Raw genomic sequence first — 21,361 nt, 5'->3', positions numbered from 1 at the left:
AAGATTATCAATCCGTAAAGAGGCTGAGTGCCGGCAAAACATCGGTTCAGTACTGGCAACCATCCATTAGACCAATCCCAAGTGTAACGGCATGTGGTAAGAGAGGTAGTTATATAGATTTATAATAGCTTTACAGATATGAGTGTGTGCATAATCCTTTTGCGAAAGATGCAACTCCCCGTAAAAAAATTCCTAGACGAATAAGTTTGCATGCACGTGTGAAGTATATACTCTAGAAATAATCCTTATCATAATATCGATATGCAAGATGGATCAGCAGCACAGATGCATTAATACGGTACACAACAATCTGTATTCCAGCAGAAAGTTGATTATTTGCTAACTTTTATTTTCCATTTTTAAAATTAGCAGATGTAAAACAAAACGGAGAGTCAAAATGTGACATCATCTTTCATCAATAACATATGAAGTAACAGTAATACACCAAACAAGCATTATTTACAAGCAGCATTACCTTTCGCCTCTTGCTTTCCTAAAACACAAAGTCAGCCGAACCGTTCGGGTCTTTGCTGCCAACAGTACGTACTTTCATCTCTGCCCAAAAAAAGCTTCACAGAAGTCAATGAGATGGCAGAAGGGAAAGCATCTGTTATGTTCTCTCAGCTTATCAAACATTTATATGGAGTCTGTTGATTTCAGACACGTCCCAAATGCATCACAAAAGCACCTCAGTTTGAAGTGAGACCCATAAAAAAGAATATAGAAACGGACATCAATCAAAATCTTTTTCATAAAATTAACAGTCTGATTTTTATACATAAACACGAAATATGGGCACTCTAAACAGTGCGCGTGTGGTTATTTTTAAAAGGTTGTTCTACTATAGAATAAACAAACTATTAAATACAATCCAGGTATTTGCCCAAGGTTTAATCTCTGCTGTGAGATTGTACGAATGCAAGCTAGTTTTTACACAAGGGCATTGTTTCTATATCATTCATGTCATTTCTTTGCACAAGATAAAGCCAAACCGCATCAGTCTTGGGTATTTCACTCAAAAGCTAAAGCTTTCAGACAATCAAAACTATTGGACATTTTCCTCAATCATTAAACATTCCGATATTTTATCCTTGTATTCTGCAATCGAGTCTATATCCGTTTAAATGTTAATCGGATCAGGTGCAGGCCTGGATGTCCGGGAAGCAGCCGCAACAGGAGACGCTGGTGCATAGCCAGATGAAATCGAATACACTTCTCATCCTTAAACTCAGTCTGGTGTCTGGAAGCACATGGATTGCGTGCCACTGTGCAGTATAAAATCATATCCAGAGAGCAAGACTCCACCGTGCTATCGAACCGACCACAGGAAGAGCGATGATAAATCAGTCTAGTGCCTTCAAGTCTGGATGGTGAACTCGAAGGGCGCCTGATGGATCTTTCACATCATCAGATGCAGACTACCTGTAAATGCTTTAACACCAGTATCAATAATTATGAGCGCCATCATTCATCCATCCAAAATTTGCAAAATGGCTTTTATTCCACCAGAAGTCGTTGTGCCATTCATGGCCCAATCCAAACATCAAGAACAGCTCTCAGTCTCCATCCTTCTAGGACTAGCGGCTAAAATAAGACAAAAGCCACATGGGCTGCACGGGAGATTCATTCTCCCAATTTATGTACATAGTTGACCGGAAAGGAGCCGCTTCTGGAGGGTTCACCCTCTATATGGCCGACCTGGCGAAGAAATGACACAAAGAGTTGAAGACGAGCAGTCTCGACTGGAGCTTGAATTGTTTGTTGAGAACTAGTTACAGGGTTCCCACACCTTAGTTAACTTCAAATTCAAGGACCTTTCAAAGACGTTCCAGGTCCAATACCCTCAAATTCAAGGACTAAATGTGAGGACACATTTTAAGTGAGAGCACGGTTACATTGTGTTACCTTTAAATATACATTGTTACAGTTCCCTTTCGAGGGAACTTGCGCTGCGTCACTGCGGTGACACTTTGGGGACGCCTCCAGGGGTAAGTGCGTTTGAATGTGTATATCAAATTCAACCAATGGTGAGGCTTAACGACAAATACAGGGTGACGCGGGAGCCAGGAAGTATATCGCTATCTGAAATATTGCCAAAGACGGCATTACAGGGACGCAGGATGTATGGCAAGGGAGACACAGCGCCTCGTTCCCTTCTTAGGGAACAACAGTTAAATACGTAACCCGAGACGTTTTCATGTGTCAAACACAACTATGCAAAAAGCATTTTGGTATGAATCAACATTCGCATACAGAACTTTCAAGGATTTCAAGGACCCGTGGGAACCCTGTAGTTAGTTATTCACAAATGCTGTTGACAGGATTGTAGTCAAAAGAAAATCAGTATGCATACTTACCCACCAGTGTGTGTCATCAGATGCAGTCACTACGATGACCTCATTCTTAAAGAAAGCCAGCTGATCTGGACCGACTGCTCTGCAGTCCACTAATGCTTTGACTTTCTTGGGTCTCTGCTTTAAAGAGATCTGCCACACACAAATAAATAAATAAATGTTAGAGCAAATATTGTTTACGGCATTTACTCTATTCCAAGCTATTAACTCTTTCCCCGTCATTGACAAGATATCTCGTCATTTAAGAGAAAACATTTGCTTTAAAAAAACTTGTTACTGATGAGGTTTTAGGGTTATGTGTAATACCGAGATTATCCACTAGATGATGCACTTCCCTAATTTATAAAAAGAATTATTAATAAAAAAATTTTTTTTAATTTTACACTGCGTTTATTTTTTGATAATCGTTCTGAATCTGATCTTGATAAAAATGTTATTATTTCAGCTTTTTTGCTAAAAAAAATTAAATTTTTAAAGAAAAATTGCCATATTTAACAGTTTATAAGCAGAGAAAAAAATATAGTTAGGATGAAACGTTTTTTCCCATTTTGTTTGTCTGTTTATGGTGGGTCTGTTCTTTCATTTTTTTTAATCATAAAAAATGTTGGCGAGCAACTTTTCAAAAAAAAAAAGCTGGCGGCAAATGAGTTAAGCTATAATTTTTTGGACTATACAAATTTGTGCAAAAGCAGATGATATATATTCTGAAGAGCATCTTGTGTGCATTATGTGGAAACAAAAAGGCATTAACAAACTCAATGGGGCGGTTTCCTGGACAGGGCGTATCCTAGTCTCAGACTAAAAAAAAAATCCAGATAATTTACTCACCATGTCACCCAAAATGTTGATGCCTTTCTTTGTTCAGTCGAGAAGAAATTATGTTTTTTGAGGAAAACATTCCGTGATTTTTCTCATTTTAATGGACTTTAATGGACCCCAACACTTAACAGTTTTAATGCAGTTTAAAATTGCAGTTTCAAAGGACTCTAAACGATCCCAAACGAGACATAAGGGTCTTATCTAGCGAAACGATTGCCATTTTTGGCAAGAAAAATTTAAAATGTGCACAACTTCTTGTCTTCCTCCGGTCCTGTGAAGCGACCTCACGTAATATGTCATCACATCAAGAAGTCACATATGACGTATGCGAAACTACGCCCCAGTGTTTACAAGTGTGGAGAAAGAGGACCGTTCCGACGTTGTTTTTCTTGCCAAAAATGACAATCGTTTCGCTAGAAAAGACCCCCCTATGCTTTGTTTGGGATCGTTTAGAGTCCTTTGAAACTGCATTTTTAAACTGCATTAAAACTATTAAGTGTTGGGGTCCATTAAAGTCCATTTAAATGAGAAAAATCCTGGAATTTTTCCTCAAAAAACATAATTTCTTCTCGACTGAACAAAGAAAGACAAAACATTTTGGAGGACATGGTGGTGAGAAAATTATCTGGATTTTTTTTTTTAAAGAAAATGGACTAATCCTTTAATTTAAAAACATCTTATATCTTAACATATATTAGTGCCATTGTTTTGTCTCAAGATGCACATCAGTATTGTTTTCATATTTGCTGTAAGGCTTGTAAAAACTACTTAAATGTCCTAATATAACTAAGGCCTAGTCCTGGATTAATTTAAACCCTGTCCGGGAAACTGTCCCCTGGAGCTTCACTGTATATGTAAACAGTAATGAGCTACGGTAAATAAAGATGCAGGGCATATTACCATGGCATTTTTGCGTGAGCGAGGAGGCGGCAGGATGACTGGCACAGTGGCATTGGAGTTAGCTTTAGCAGGGGGCGGAGCTAGGTTGATGGCTCCGCCCACTGGACTGCAATACAGCTCCTCCTGACTGCCTGCACATACTGGAGACGCTAGCGAACACTTGCTCTGACTCCCACTGCTTGTGCGTCGATATGATGTCGTCTTCTCTGAACTACAGATTCACAGACAGAATATTTGGACAATGATGAATCAAAATACTGAAGCTGTGAAGGAAATTTACCATATCAAACGCACACACAATATTAAAAACATCAATGATCACAGTGACCTCACCTGACAGGACCTCTCTGACTCTGTGGAGAGGTTGAGTGATTTTTGCCCTCCGCCCCCGGGGAAGGTTGACCATCCCAGGACACGGTGTGTCTCTGTGCTTTGGGTGCTCCGCTGCTTAAAGATCGTGAATGAGTCAAACCTGAAGACTCGGGCTGGGTTGAGTTGCTCATTCTTTGAAAGCAACTGGTGGGGTGGGAACCCTGACGGTAGGGAGTGCGGGTCTCTGGAATGGAAACTGAGATCTGAGGATCTGAACAACCTGTGGGGACACAAATGCTTTTTGACCTTGCTGAAGTTTATCTGTAATAAACCTGCCAGGGTTTTAAACAATTTACAGAGGAACGAGAATGTCAAAACCAACGGGTTTCCAAATCTCCAAATGGGAGTAAAATTTGTGTTGGTGATTAGGGCTGTCACAATAATTAAATAATTGTCTCATTGCGATTGTTTGACCTCATCGCGATGATTTTAGATCACCGCAATGATTGCACGTCTCTCTAAAAAACACAAGGGGGAGCTGCAGCGCCTGTATAAACGAGACCATATCAGATTACTTTTAAATATGTGTTATGTGTATTAATATTTACTGCCAGGTAAATCTTGCAAAATATTTAATTGAAAAATTCACAACAATGTGTGAAATGTTTTTCATAAACAAGCAAAAAAATTATGAATGAGAATTAAATGTCAAAGCAATAAAAAAGCCAATTAATTGTCACAATTTATTAGTCAATTAACTGTCAGCCAAATTTCATAATCGTGACAGCCCTATTGGTGATTAAATAAATCAACTGGTCTGTAATTTTACTAGGATTATTTAAATTGTAAATGGTCACAGTGCATGTTGTGAACCAAACAAACTTAAGCAAGCAATCAATAACTTACCTCTCTGTATTGCTTTGGCCGGGAGAGGAGGTGGCATGGAGACACCAGTGGGGGCGCTGTTGTTAGGAGGATTACGATACAGAAAGTCAATGTTCTCGTAGGTCCGAGCAGGGGTGCCTTTAGGAAAATTCCAGACAGAGGAGACGTGCCCATTGCTGCCATTAGGGGGCAACGGAGACCGTGATCCCCTAGGATGTGGACTTGCCTAAGAGTTCACAATGACATTTAAGTTTGCTTAGCATGTAAGAATAAACTACTTCATCATATTAGTGTATATTTTATTGGAACAGTCAGGATAATGTTGCTACAGACCCTATCGTCCAGATCATCTTCACTGTCGTACATGTCCTGTGGTGTTTCCCATGTGTATTCAACATGGATCTGAGAGTTAAACTTCCCACTGTGGGCCAACTCCAGCTGAAAGAGTACAGAAACATATGCAGGTTATTTCTTACAGGTTATTTTAGGTTAAAATGAGTGATATTGTTATATGCATAGGTAAGCGGAGGTTCTGTATGTTGTTTTAGATTTCAGGATATTAAACAGGAAATTTTTAATTAAGTCAACATGGATATAACCTCTCGACAAATACGTGCTTACGTACATGTATGTTTGCAAACACACTCCTGCCAAAGTCAATAAAGCGAGCGAGCTAAAACTTACCAGTTCAATACACTGTGTGTGCTGAAGTCTCTTGGAAATGTCGAGAGCTGTTTCACCTGCTGAGTTCACTGTAGGACGGTCAGAACAACAAAAGAGTAAAAAAAATGCTTGTTTATTATAGAGTAAATAAATGGATGAATAAAGACTTTGCTCCTCCTGAATCACTGCACCTATTCATCATTTATTAATCCACCACTAATTTATCCACATATCTATTCAAAACTTTAGATCAGTCACTCATTCATTTCCCATCCAGCTATTAATCCAAACAAAACATTCATTTATCCATTCATTCGTCTGATCAAAATATTTATTCATTCATTCGTCTGTTTCATCCAAACATCCATACATCCATTTAAAATATTCATTAATCTACCCATCTGTCCATTCAAAACATCCATTCTTCCATCTGTCTGTCCAATCAAAACATCCATCCACCCATTAAAATATTTATTCATCTATCCAAAACATTTATGCATTTATCCATCCATCGATCCATATAAAATATTAATTCATCTATATCCATCCAAAACATTTATGCATTTATCCATCCATCCCTTCGTCTAATTAAAATATGAATTCTTCCATCCATTTAAAATTTTCATCCACCTATTGATCCATATAAAATATTTATTCATCAATCCATCCAAAATATTTATGCATTCATCCATTCATCCATCTATCAATCCCTTTGTCTAATTAAAATATTAATTCATCCATCCATCCACCTATTTACAATATTCATTCATCTACCCATCCAAAATATTTATTCATTCATCCATCCATCCACCCATCTATTTAAAATATTCATTCATCAATCCATCCAAAATATTTATGCATTCATCCATCCATCTATCAATCCATCTGTCTAATTAAAATATTCATCCATCCACCCATCCATCTATTTAAGATATTCATTCATCTATTCATCCAAAATATTTATGCATTCATCCATCCATCTATCAATCCATCTGTCTAATTAAAATATCCATTCATCCATCCACCCATCCATCTATGAAAAATATTCATTCATCTATCCATCCAAAATATTTATGCATTCATCCATCCATCTATCAATCCATCTGTCTAATTAAAATATCCATTCATCCATCCACCCATCCATCTATTTAAGATATTCATTCATCTATTCATCCAAAATATTTATGCATTCATCCATCCATCTATCAATCCATCTGTCTAATTAAAATATCCATTCATCCATCCACCCATCCATCTATGAAAAATATTCATTCATCTATCCATCCAAAATATTTATGCATTCATCCATCCATCTATCAATCCATCTGTCTAATTAAAATATCCATTCATCCATCCACCCATCCATCTATGAAAAATATTCATTCATCTATCCATCCAAAATATTTATGCATTCATCCATCCATCTATCAATCCATCTGTCTAATTAAAATATTCATCCATCCACCCATCCATCTATTTAAGATATTCATTCATCTATTCATCCAAAATATTTATGCATTCATCCATCCATCTATCAATCCATCTGTCTAATTAAAATATCCATTCATCCATCCACCCATCCATCTATGAAAAATATTCATTCATCTATCCATCCAAAATATTTATGCATTCATCCATCCATCTATCAATCCATCTGTCTAATTAAAATATCCATTCATCCATCCACCCATCCATCTATGAAAAATATTCATTCATCTATCCATCCAAAATATTTATGCATTCATCCATCCATCTATCAATCCATCTGTCTAATTAAAATATTCATCCATCCACCCATCCATCTATTTAAGATATTCATTCATCTATTCATCCAAAATATTTATGCATTCATCCATCCATCTATCAATCCATCTGTCTAATTAAAATATCCATTCATCCATCCACCCATCCATCTATGAAAAATATTCATTCATCTATCCATCCAAAATATTTATGCATTCATCCATCCATCTATCAATCCATCTGTCTAATTAAAATATTCATCCATCCACCCATCCATCTATTTAAGATATTCATTCATCTATTCATCCAAAATATTTATGCATTCATCCATCCATCTATCAATCCATCTGTCTAATTAAAATATTCATCCATCCACCCATCCATCTATTTAAGATATTCATTCATCTATTCATCCAAAATATTTATGCATTCATCCATCTATCTATTAATCCCTTTGTCTAATCAAAATATTCATGAATTCATCCATCCACCCATCCATCTATTTAAGATATTCATTCATCTATTCATCCAAAATATTTATGCATTCATCCATCCATCTATCAATCCATCTGTCTAATTAAAATATCCATTCATCCATCAATCCATCCATCTATGAAAAATATTCATTCATCTATCCATCCAAAATATTTATGCATTCATCCATCCATCTATCAGTCCATCTGTCTAATTAAAATATCCATTCATCACTCCATCCATCCATCCATCCATCAATGCATTTAAAATTTTCATCCACCTATTGATCCATTTAAAATATTCATTCATCTATCCATCCAAAACATTTATGCATTTATCCATCCAAAAAAATAATTTATCTATCCTTTCGTCTGTCCAACCAAAACATTTATCCAGCCTACCCTCCATTTAATAAAAAAAATCAATTTATTCATCCATGACTTTCATCCATTCAAAACATTCGTTCATTCATCCATCTTTCCAATTAAAACATCCTACCATCCATTTAAAATATCCATTCATCTGTCGGATCAAAAAATGCATCCAGCCTACAATCTATCCGTCCATGACTTTCATCCATTGAAAACATTTATGCATCCATCCATTCATCCATCCATCCATCTATCCAAAAAATACATTCATTCATCCATAACTTCCATCCATTCAAAACATTTATGCATTCATTAAACCATCCATCTTTGCAATCAAAACATCCAACCATCCATTTAAAATATCCATTCATCTGTCCAAATAAAAAAAAATTATCCAGCCAACCATCCATTAATCAAAACATCCGTGCATCCTTCCCTCCATCCATCCATTCAAAAAATTATGCATATATTCATCCAACCAACTATAATCCACCTCCTATTTATCCATCTATCCAATCAAAACATTCACCCATCAAGTACGTGACTTTTGTTTACCCGTATGTAGTACAGCCTTTGCTTTGAGCAGCAGTTTCAAACTCTCTGATTTATTGTAAAGTGCACAGTAATGCAAAGCTGTGTTTCCTTCTGCTGTCTTCTTCTCCAAGCACCCACTGTAAACACACAAACACAGATGTCAGCTGATGGACACAATACTGTGGACCTGAGCTGCGACTTTGACAAATTCCCTCACCAATTCTGTGCGAGAAAATCCACCAAAGACAAAGACGTCTTATCTGCCATCCGTACAGCTAAGTGAAGAGCGGTCTCCTTCAGGTCCTGTAAGACAGAGTAAAATATGATACTACTGGCTACTGCTGACCTGCCACTCACACCAAACACATCACAATGGAAAAGCGAGCGACTGATGGGGAAGATTCGTGAATCAGTGAGTTTGTACTCTGCGATTCTCATATTTGTATTTGTGTGACCAAAAAAAATAATAAGGTCAAATGACACATACACAAGTCATTACACTCTTTGTGTTCATTTCCTGAGTGGGTTGAAGAAAATAAATATCTGATTAAAGTCGAAATTAAAGAAAGGAAATACAGAATTACAAAGAGAGATAGAGAGAGAAAGCGAGAAAGAGAGAGATTGATGACATCTAACCGCTCACTGATCTTTGGTGTCTGATTACACACTTCAAACGGATCAAGTCGAAATTAAAAACATTCGTCTGACTGATCCTCGGGAAGTCTCACATTACAGACAGAAAGAGCATAAATCTTGAAAGTATTTGGTTTGGACTGAGCGAAGGATTTCAAGGTTTGAGAAGTTCTGTATCTTTAAATAAGTACTGATTCAACCCAAATATATATAACTGTGCATAACTTGTGTTCTGATTGGTTGTGATTTGTGATTGTGTCATCACTGCCGTGTCACATCCCATGTTACATTAGGACACAGTGTAGGGGTGTGGTGTGTGTTTAGGGAGTCGTCTTGCCTGTCCGTCAGGTGTGGCCGCAGGTTTAGAGAGATCCTCTCCTTCGGCGTAGAGCTGCAGCAGTGACGTGATGTCTTTGCTCCTTATGGTATCAAACACACGGTACGCTTCAGAGTGTTCCTTCGGGAGGACGTAACGGCGATCGGCGTACTTCGCCACAATGTACTCCTTCCTCGCTGTCCTGAGAAAGATACACAAAGTATGAGCTGTAAAATCACGGCTGAGGTACTGGAGATTTAAATGCAGATAATTACAAGTTATGTAAGACAGGAATTACATGTCACTCTTTGGGAGGGGCTTGATTGCATCATTTGGTAGGTTGACTTCCATGATGTCATTAAACTTGGAATTCCCAATGCTGACTGCCAACTGTTAACCAAAACAAATGCACAACTAATAAACGTCAACTGTAATGTATGGTAGTCTAGTCTGACAACAATAATGTACTGAGTGCAACTATTAATTTAGATAAACTTATGGTTAGAAAAATATTTCCTTTACTGCAAAAGGTCAAATATTCATGAACAGAGGAAGTAAAACTGAGTCATTATTGACTTGAGTAACTTCTAAGTAAGTCCCAGAGGATTTGGGGTATGTTGAATGAGCAAAAACATGAAAAAGATCAGATCAACCAATAGGCTTGATAAAAAATAGTATACCAGAGGTAAATAAGGCTAAATTATCTCTGCATGACAGCAATAAGTAAACAAATAACAGCTTTCAGATTATAAGAATGAATTTCACCCATCAAATGATGATGCTACAGACCAATAGCATGTTAACAAAAAAACTGTGTGTGCCCTTTACAGAAAGATCAGATGAGAAGACCCGAATATTTTATGTTTGTGTTTATGTTTGTGTTTGTTTACCAAGAGTTCAGAGGTGCTAAGCACATCGAGAGTTAAAGACTGAATCCGTGATTGATGTACTCCGAGCTCGCGATGGATTCCCGAACACTCGATGCAGGTGAGGATGCCCAGGTTGGTGGACAGCCATGTGGGATCTAAAGAGCAAAAAAGGACATCTTAAAAAGAAAAACAAATCTCAAAGACATGCAGCTGACAAATATGTGAAAAAACAGCTGGTGTTACATAAAATAATCCTGCTTAATGTGAAGACGATTCTGTGAAAATATAACCTTGATATCTTTATTATTGACTCAGTAAGGTCATGTCAAAGACTAAAGTCAATGTTAAATCAAACGTTGATTACTTCTAAATTCGAAATTAGATTATTAGACTTTAGTTTAGTAATTTACTCTGAAATTTTAAGCAATGCTAACTTTTCATTAAGCAGAATACAATGTTTTTCACAACATACTGGTAACACCCTAACAGTATATTTATTAAACATGTCAGCATTTCTCTTTACATGCAACCAAATAATCCGTTTGTACAGTAATCGTATTGATGGCTTAATCGGATTGAAACGCCTCCATGTAAACACCTTACATCGGATGCAAATTTCGATCATATTGAAAGGGGTCGTGTAGTCCGATCATCTGTAGAAAAGTATGCATGTAAACGCGTAAATCATAGTATTTTCTCAATTGGATGCAAAAATACCTTGTGCACACATGAAGAAGAATTAAGTTTACATCTTATATTTACCTCATTTTTTTGTATCACATGATTCTCGTCACAAAAACATGCAATAGCAAGGCAAAGCAAAACACACATTTTTACAGTAATGGGGTCACGCGCTGTAAATTGTGCAGCGTTCTTGTCTTTCATATCATAAAGCCATAAAACAGCATTGTGCCTTTTGAAATACATTTTTCTTTGCCTATATCTGAAAACTTCCTGAAAAACAACTTTCTCCAACTCAACTTTGACTTTGTACATTTATAAAGAGATAAAGCGTGAACTCGACGAGAGATGCTGTGGGCTGCGTTGCCAAGTCCTCTGTTTTTTTGCAAACTTTAAATTTGGGCTCCTTTAAACTGTTTCAGCAAGGTTTTTTTGTGGGTTAAAGATGAAAGGATTTCGTTTATAAGTTATTGACACCTGGGCTATGATTAGTCATTGGGATGCTTTTGGTCTAGTTTTGAATGTCCATTGGTTTGGCTTTGATACACGGATCTGGCAACCCTGGCTGTGCGTTTGCACAAACGTTTGGTTCGTATTCTATAGAATGTGCATGCACATTTCAATCAGATTGCAATTTTTAGGATACATGTAAACACAGCTATTGAGACCTGGGGCTCCGCAGTCACAGCAGGCTTCATTGCCTGGCAGATTTCTTAGGCCTGAGATGACAGCTCGGACGAGCTCCTGCAGACCGCTGTCCTGAAACTGAAGCTGATCTCCTCCAAGTGCAGTGTTCAACGCCTCCTCTTTACTGTTCTGTAGCACAGACACCCATCTACAGAAAGCCAAATGGAGAGAGAGAGGGACAAACAGGTTGAAAATAAATGAACTCCCATTACTGTCTACAGCTAAACATCAACTGAAGCTTTATTGTGTAATTGGTACTTTGGTAACAAGTTGGTAGTTATCAGTTTCTTATATACCAATAGACCTTTTGCGTGTTTGCAAACAGAGATTATATTTTTAAAAATGTATTTGTATAGGCCTGTTTATATCATAATTTAGAACAAACAGGAAGAAGACATAGGCTAAGATATAAGGTAAAAGAAGCAATAGAAAACGAAAAAAAAAATGAAAACTTTAATAAATTTAATAAACTTTAATTCAAATCTTTAATCTTTCTAAATAAATTATAAACGTAACGTGATGAAAACGCAATAAGAGACACATAGAGGGAACAGACTTTGACAGAACACCAGATATCTTCTCTCTCCACTGCAGTCTGTGCGGATGAGGACTTATTGCAACCATAAACACCTACGTTTATCTTCAAATGGTGTCTTCGACGACGGTATACTATCAAAATGAAGGTCATCTATTTTGGCATTTCTTATTCTGACACTCAACAGGACAACAAGACATTTTCTAGTGAGTTATATTGTGCGTTTAACTCGTGTCTAATTCATTTTCACGTTTTTTCTGCCAACACATTGCGTGTGTGACGTAACTGTGACGTCGACTCGCAAAAGGTCTATACTATTGAGTAACAGGTCAATGAGATACTGATGCACAGTCTGACAGCTAGTCAGTCAAGAACTTTTATAAGATGCAAAAAGACAGCGATGCTGCGGCCCCGAAATGACAAAAGTGCACAAGAAAGATGTACGTAAATACTTTAGATCTGATGAAGAAAAAAGAATGGTTTAAATAAAGTTTTGAGAAGAAATGCAGAAAAATTAAACAAAGACACACAAATTTAATCAAGGAGTTCAAGCAGTTTTGTTTCAAATTATGTTAGCGGTTGCATTATGAATGTTTTAGCAATACGTCAGGTTTTTAATCATTTAATGCTTTAATAACTTTTATTGGTGTAAAATATATGGGAGGACATGATATGATTTACTAATTTTACACAAGAGATGCTTTTTGATTATCTATTAATCTGAAATTTGCTTTTGCCTTTTTATACATTTTTATTAACATTCTAACTTTATTTATTAACTCTTTCCCCGCCATTGACAAGTTAACTTGCAATTAAGAGAAAACGCTTCCCTGCCAATAACAAGTCTTCCAGCAATCCATATTCCCGCTATTATAAACTTATACAACCCGGAAGTATTCCCTTAGGGAAAACAGTTCAAACTCTGTGTATGTTTTCATCATCGCTCTGAATCTTAATCAAAAGTCCTTCAGAAAAATGGAAGTATGTTTTTGCTTAAAATTTGGTATTTTTGAAGAAACCTACCCATATTTGAGAGGTGATAAAAAGAGAAGAAAGGAAGGTAGGATGAAACTGTTTTTTTTTTTTGTTTAAAAGCAGAGGGTCTTTCATTTGATATATTGTATGTTTATATATTTAACAAAAAAACATTTTCTAGAATGCATTAAACTTTGTGAAAATCATAAAAATTGCTGGCGCTGGCTGGCAACTTTTTTTTAAACGCTGGTGGGGAAAGAGTTAACATTAATTTATGTATCAAAATAAATTATATAAAATATATAAAAATTAAAATATATAAAAATATAAAATATTAACATTTTATATTAATATTTTATAAATATTAACTTAATAAAACAGTTTGTTGTCCAATAAGCATGTTTTTGTTTTGGTACCCAAACTCGTACAGAGAGCCATAGACGTTTTGTTACAGTAACAACACTATTGGGACCGTTCAGATTCATCTGTTGTATCTTTAAATTACTATTTACCTCTCTCTTCAGTTTTCTCATCCTGAAAAACAGGTTTTGAAATTTCGCTCTCCTGCATGTCTAGACATATTGCTCTGCAGCGTGTGATAAACATTTCTCCAGTCCATTAGCATGGGTTCAGTATGTGAAGTGTGTCGTATGTGGGTAAGGAGGCTAAGACACTTACATCATGCATTCTTGCTCGTCCTCGGTCTGGAAATGGTACGTGCGATTGTCTGCAGGGAAATGTATGAGAGAAGATAATCACACTGTGAACCGAACTGTGTGGACCTCTGTGCAGAGGAAATGGGGAAAAAAGGCTTGAATAGCAGGAAATAAGACGAAAACAACAGGCTAAGACAAGTCACTCGATACGTTGTTTACGTACGTTGTGAACTCGTTCATTTACATACCTCTGCACACCTACATACATTACACACCGTGCCTATTTTGACACGCTTCACATCAGATTCTTTCACACACTACCATAATATAATTCATAAAATATATATCTGCCTGCATGGCAGTGTTATTACACAAGCTTTGGTGTGTAATGCAATCATTTGGGCCCTTCATTTAGAAGTAAGCTTATATTCTATTCATATCATGTCAAAGGGAAAATAGTTCAAAGGTCAAAGATCAACGTACGTGTAACTAAATCGAACGTTCTCTTTTCCTCAGGGTTGGGCCGCACCTGACAAGTCAGAAGGTTGAGCTTCGCTGGTGGTCGGTTGATCTGAGAGATAAAAAGAAAGGTCACAAAACAAGCAAAACCAACGAAAGTTTCTGTGTTTGATCAGGTGACTGGCTAAAACATGTTTTGGCCTGCGGATTGTGGTCGTTAAAGGGAAGTCGCTAATACATGATAAGCCTTTAAATGAAAACCTTTATTATAGGCCTGCTCGACAATCATATGAACCAAGAGGATACAGACTTTGTGCTATACGACAATAGACAAACTAATATATAATAAAGCGAATGAAAGACGTTGTGAGCCGAGCTTTGTGTGTGTGCATCTCACCGTGCTATGAGAAATAGTAAGGCATCCATATTTAACCCCACACTTCCTCTTCTGCCAAACCTTTCTGATCCTAAAACATGAAACAAAGACCACCACTTAAAACAAACAACTCCACATTTAACAATCATCAATATTAACATGGGATAACAACTTCCTTCAGTCTATTCAAGGTTTATTTATAAAGAAACTGGAGGTGGGCTCATGTGTGTATCGGAGCAAAACTTTAGGTTGGGCTCTAAACCACATTTAATAGGGAACATCTGTGTGAGAGAAACGCACTAAAACTCAATCTTTTCATAATTTGAATCATACACATGTTCGTAAATTCAGACTGATGCTTTGGACTGCTAACCATCTGTAATCCATGATCCTCTCTGGACTGTATAACTCATTCACTATTTATTCTGCTCTCGGGTTAAGGTTATATATCACGGCACACACTGCAAAACTGCATGGATAGTGTTTTCAGAGGAGAAAACACACATTCGGTGTGGCTAAAAACAAACAGGAGCTGGAATTGCATCATGTCTGGACAACCCAGAATAAATGCTGGTAAACAAAATGAATAGAGGGGCTGTTGTAGGTATTGGGGGTGGGGATTACTGGGAATTCTCAACTTTGGAAGGTAGTTAGCAATGTTTGGAAAGTTAGAGGAACGATCTTCCTAACTTACCCATCACTCTTCTTAAGAAGAAAGCCAGATTTCTCTGTGCCATATTTCTTATTGCCTTGAGGCTGGTGGATGCTGTATCCATGGCCAGAGTTTTTCCTGTTTAGAGAATCCTATCAACACAGAACATCTTCAATTATTTATCATAATAATGAAATATTACATTTTAAAAGCAGCTATGGCCAGAGATAAATCATTTATAAGTACTTCAATAAATTAAATTCGGGCCCAAAGCGTCTTAGGTAGGTAGGTAATAATTCATATGCATAATAGGGCTGCATAGCAACTAATCTCAACTAATTGTTTGCAGAATTTAAGTTTTTGTTTACATCATATGTGTGTGTGTGTGTACTGTGTATAATAATTATGTGTATATTTAGTGCTGGGCAAAGATTAATCGCGATTAATCGCATACAAAATAAAAGTGATTTAAAAAAAATAATATATGTGTTTGTACTGTGAGTAATTATTATGTATATTTAACCACACACACATACATATATTCATTTCAGAAATTTATATATATTTATTTATTTATATTTATAACATTATGCAACAATCACTTTTATTTTGTATGCGATTAATCTTTGTCACCACTAATTATTTTAAGAAATGTTTTAAGTATTTATGTTTATATGTAATATAAATTATATATAAATATAAAAATTATTTTCTTAAATATATACATGTATGGGTGTGTATTTATATATACATAATTATTACAATACACACATATATGAAACTTGAGTTGCGATTAGTTGTTATGCAGCCACAATGCATTATTCAAGTTTTGAAAACCAATTAAAAGGCACAGGTGAGAGGTTTTCCAGTAAATCTGAAAGTCTTATCTGCAGTAAATGCCTTAAAAGGGAGTGGTGCATTCTGGGAACTGTCTTTTTTTAAACTAACCTCTTTGCCATCCACCTGCAGTTGCGTCCGGAGAGAGTCGCGCAGTTGAGAAAGCTGCTTAACTTCTTCATCCTGGTCGTGGCGAACCTGTGAACCAATCAAAATAAGTAAGGTGGTTTTGGTTGAGATCCTAGTTAAGATTAGTTATGCATAACCTCAAATCACATTTGATACAGATTACCGAAAAGGTTAAGACACCACACACTGTAAAAATAAAGTTGGTTCAACTTAAATTAAGTTACTTGGTTGCCTTACAATTATGAGTTAATACAACTATTAGTTGACAAAACCTATTATTTCACAAAAGTTTTTTTTTAAGTTGAATTAACTCAAAATTTTAAGGCAACCAAGTACCTTACTTTTTTAAGTTGAACCAACAAATCTTTTTTACAGTGCAGAAGAAAATCCAGATAATTCACAATGTTCTGCTATGTTATATAGCTTTATAAAATCAGATATTAGATGACTGTAAATGAAAGACATCCTTTCATTCTGTAAAAAAGCCCAAAACCAAACCAAACAGCCTGATGTGATGTACTGCTGAAAGCTGGTTGAAACAATGGCTGAAATTATGGTTTTGGCCCTCATTGCAAATTTCCATAAATTTTTCCAACCAATTTCCATTCATTTTTCTTTCTTTGATTCCTCTCTACAAGCTCCTTCATTTTTAAGTTTTAGTTTCTGTTATGATCCAACTGCCGTTTATGAATCAGTGACAAGTTAAAACAGGAGACAAGTCACACCAGAATGTTTCTCCTAATAAAGTCATCCTAGTTTCACAGGCCTCAGCCTGCATTCAATTCCCAACCCTATATCAGAAACACCCAATATAAAAGAAAATCTATACAATGGTCTTTAAACAATAATCTATACCAAAGCGCTTTCATTTTAAGACCATGCAATACCTGCAAAAAGGAAATCATAAATCTGTTGCTATTTCAACTGATTATTATTAAAATCAAAGACTATTTTAAGTTAGTATTTGCTGCTTTGCAATTGCCATTCACATGGGCATAATCATAAAACTTTGCAAGTGGTTAATTTAGACATTTGGAAATTTACATTTGTGACCCTGTACCGCAAAAAAGTTGCAGGGGTATAAAAACAAAAAATTGTTTACGTTTATTAGGACTTATTACTCTAAATCACATTTGATTCAATACATTTTAAAAAAACATTGATATTTGTTGTCATCTGATCCTGAGCTGAGTAAAATTTTCAAGCATCCTCCATTGATTGTATTTAAATGGGCAAAGAATGAAAAAGATCATGTAGTACACGCCCAGTATCAGAGTTGCACTCCCAGTCCGTCTCAGGGATTAATTAGTCCATTACAAAATGGAAATTATCGGTGTGGGAATTGTACTCAGTACAATAATACAACTAAAGCATCAATCTTTCTGTCATCCCAGAACGGGAAATTTTTTAGTATTAACTCTGTGATTACTTGTGTCTCTACACATGTTGTTTATTTGATCCGGTGTCCTTGTGGTTTGGGTTGTGTTGGAAAAACTTCACGTCAACTAAAACAAAGAATTAGTGAACATAAGAGTTCTATCAGAAGAAAATGTGTTTACTATTCAGTTGCTGCCCATTTTTTGTCTTTGAATCATGATGTTTCTTCCTTACGTTTCTACGGGACTGAAAAAGTGAATGTGAAACCTAGAGGAGGCGATATTGAATTGCTCCTACTGTACAGAGACGTGAATTATTTTGGATTTTTGTTACTCTTCAGACGTTATCACAGATGGGTGTGAATGATGAAGCATTATTTAATGTGATGTTATAATCTTTTCTATGATTGTGGTCTTAATTATGTGATGTTAAGAGATATTCATTCATTCATTTAATTTGATTGGTCATTCATGTTTCCTTATTTTGATTGGTCATGTTAACATTTTAAATACTATGGAGTTTGTAATGTGTGTTGATGCCTGATGAAGATCATACGATTGAAAAGTTGCCTATAAAGATATTTTGATAAGTTTTTGCAAGCAGATAGTGTGTGGGATTTTTTGTGTTATGAAGATATTTAGTAAATTCCTTCCATAAATATATCAAAAATGTATTAATCATTAGTAAAATGTGTGGATTTGGACAACTTTAAAGGCGATTTTCGGATTTTATTTACTTTTGCACCCTCAGATTCCAGATTTTCAAATAGTTGTATCTCGGCAAAATATTGATGAGCTTCATTTATAAATCTCAATTTAAAATTTTTTTACTCTTCTGACTGGTTTTGTAGTCCAGGGTCACATTTATGCTTACTGAAACAGACATTTACATCTTAAATGATTTTAGGCAGCGCACAAAGTTAACCAAAACATTAAAAAAAACAGATTTATCTGTAAAGAGAAATGTTTAAGAAAGAACAGACAATCTTTCAATGTAAAATATATGACAAAATATTAGTCTTAAAGGCGGAGTGCACAATTTTTGAAAAACTAGGAATGCACCGATACGATTTTTTTTTGGGGGGGCTGATACCGATTTAAACAGACAACTTCTGTCCGATACCGATATTAAACCCTTGTATACAATACTATACAGTTAGTCTATTATCTAGTTTATTTCTGCATCAAATTATTTTTACTGAACATGGATTGGATCTAATTAACATTTAACTGACCAACATAATAAGAGAGGCACAAATTAAGCTAAAACTAATATAATAAGACAGCATGACAACCTTAAAAGGTGGTTTTTGCTATTCAACATTTATTTTATTAACAACATTAACTCATTTTTTTTTTTTTTTACATATAATGGATTTCTTTATGCAGCTAATTAATAAACAATCGGTATCGGCCTTTCTCGTGCTATTGCCGATATGCCGATGGTTTCAAAATCATCAAAAATCGGCCGATAAATATCGGCGCAGATACATCGGTGCATCACTATGAAAAACGCTTTGAAAAATACTAAGGGGACTATTTTCGGCTGCTGCGTAATATCATTGTGCCTCCTGCAGCGATGTTACAGCAGCAAAGTTCTTGATTATTACACCAGAAATTAATTTTCCGTCTATCTTAGTACACGATGTAAGTACAGAAGAGTCAAGTTTTAAATAGGAAAAATATCAAAACTTTTTGGTTATTTTTTAGCCCAATGCTAATGGTCTAATCAGATTCAGTGGAATATGCTAAGCTATGCTAAAAGTGGAATTAACATATTGTAAGCAAAGCTATTGCATAAGTTAATCAACTATTGACAAATTTTACAAAACTTTTTTGAGAATTGAGGAGCTCAGATGCAAAAGCCACTAAACGCCTCCTTTGTCTAAAATTAGATAATAATAATAATCAACCGAATGCGCTCAACACATATAAATTAGCTTACACTTGGCCTCAGGCCATTCAGAAATACCGGTTTGTTGGCGGAATCCATTAAGAGTCTGATAAAAAATGCTCATTTACAAGAAAACATGTCAGATGCACTTAAAAGGGTTTTGCATCTAAGCTCTTTAAAAACTCTCACATACAGAGATGTATTACCGTGTGCACAGAGGATGCTAACTTTTTCACAAATGGATTCAGATTCTCTGCAGCTTTCAGTCCATCCTGAAAAAAACTGAAATACCAGAAGAGTTTAGACCATCTAACAAATCAATGAAACCACAACACACACCCTCAAACCCACATAGTCATTTCATTTAAAGTCTTCTGTTGAGATACAAGCAGTATTTAAATCTTCACAGTGCAGTCACCCATATAGGGTGGATCAATGGAAATGAATAACAGAGACAAAATGTGTCCCTTAAAAAACTGAACCAACTTTAAATCTAATGTGTTAGACATACTTGAGTTGAGCGTGGTAGTACTTGATCAAACTCTGCAGCAGATCTGGACCTTGACGAACTTTAAGCTCCTGAATCTTCAACAAATACTGTCAAAACAAAGGACAAACGTCAAGGACAAAACTACAATAAACGCTAATCTGTAATAACGATGACATCATGTGCATGTGTTTAGTTTATAGGCATGCGCAAGTATAACCAAAACAACAATGGCGGCCTACAGGGCTGTGTTTGTGATGCTGAAGATACTAAGTTTATTAACGCTTTACCAACAAAATTTTGTCGCTTTATAGTCCAGGGTCACTTGTAGTAAAATTGTAGGGCCATCTTGATTATTTGTATTTATGACTTTGTAGACTGCAAATGTGCGCAGGCATAAGGCTTTCTTTACAAAGTAACATCGCCATCTACTGGCCTGACATACAAAATAGCGTTTTTAGTTGCGGAACGGTTTAAACGTATATCTTTTTGACAACGTTGTAGTGCGTATGTTTAATGTAATTAAATTGTATTTTTAACTGCATCGTTGTTGGGTAAATTTAGCCTTAAAAATAAGCAAAAGGATTTTTTACAACTTCTAGTCTAAGAGAAAATAACTTTATTTAAAAATTTAACCAGCAACTCCTGTGTATTCGGTATCATAAAAATCATTATATACGCACAGTATTTACATATTAATGGATACTGGAAGTTTCCAAAGTTAATGACAGTCACATGGTCAGT

The 21,361-nt window shown here is 35.7% G+C and overlaps 1 protein-coding gene across 2 annotated transcripts in view; it reads right to left on the bottom strand.

Annotated features, from left to right (window-relative positions):
• Positions 1 to 328: 328 nt before the first annotated feature.
• The window catches only part of asap3 (ArfGAP with SH3 domain, ankyrin repeat and PH domain 3), a 41,756-nt gene continuing 20,723 nt past the window's right edge, over positions 329 to 21,361 (bottom strand). The window contains exons 7-26 of one of the 2 annotated variants that reach the window (XM_065288253.2): positions 20,642 to 20,727; positions 20,337 to 20,412; positions 16,843 to 16,929; positions 15,937 to 16,046; positions 15,264 to 15,333; positions 14,891 to 14,978; positions 14,430 to 14,478; positions 12,223 to 12,389; positions 10,895 to 11,028; positions 10,303 to 10,394; positions 10,026 to 10,206; positions 9,273 to 9,358; positions 9,077 to 9,192; positions 5,955 to 6,022; positions 5,604 to 5,708; positions 5,292 to 5,496; positions 4,407 to 4,629; positions 4,074 to 4,284; positions 2,358 to 2,486; positions 329 to 1,698 (exon numbers count right to left, since the gene is read on the bottom strand). In XM_065288253.2, the coding sequence (XP_065144325.2) occupies positions 1,624 to 1,698; positions 2,358 to 2,486; positions 4,074 to 4,284; positions 4,407 to 4,629; positions 5,292 to 5,496; positions 5,604 to 5,708; positions 5,955 to 6,022; positions 9,077 to 9,192; positions 9,273 to 9,358; positions 10,026 to 10,206; positions 10,303 to 10,394; positions 10,895 to 11,028; positions 12,223 to 12,389; positions 14,430 to 14,478; positions 14,891 to 14,978; positions 15,264 to 15,333; positions 15,937 to 16,046; positions 16,843 to 16,929; positions 20,337 to 20,412; positions 20,642 to 20,727 (2,358 nt within the window). In that variant the 3' untranslated portion in view covers positions 329 to 1,623. Of the gene's footprint in view, positions 1,699 to 2,357; positions 2,487 to 4,073; positions 4,285 to 4,406; positions 4,666 to 5,291; positions 5,497 to 5,603; positions 5,709 to 5,954; positions 6,023 to 9,076; positions 9,193 to 9,272; positions 9,359 to 10,025; positions 10,207 to 10,302; positions 10,395 to 10,894; positions 11,029 to 12,222; positions 12,390 to 14,429; positions 14,479 to 14,890; positions 14,979 to 15,263; positions 15,334 to 15,936; positions 16,047 to 16,842; positions 16,930 to 20,336; positions 20,413 to 20,641; positions 20,728 to 21,361 lie in introns of both variants that reach the window. The other variant, XM_065288252.2, reaches the window with a different exon arrangement.

This window comes from Paramisgurnus dabryanus, chromosome 17, assembly GCF_030506205.2.
Source record: "Paramisgurnus dabryanus chromosome 17, PD_genome_1.1, whole genome shotgun sequence".
Lineage (NCBI taxonomy): Eukaryota > Metazoa > Chordata > Actinopteri > Cypriniformes > Cobitidae > Paramisgurnus > Paramisgurnus dabryanus.
This window is presented reverse-complemented; position numbering and strand designations above follow the sequence as displayed.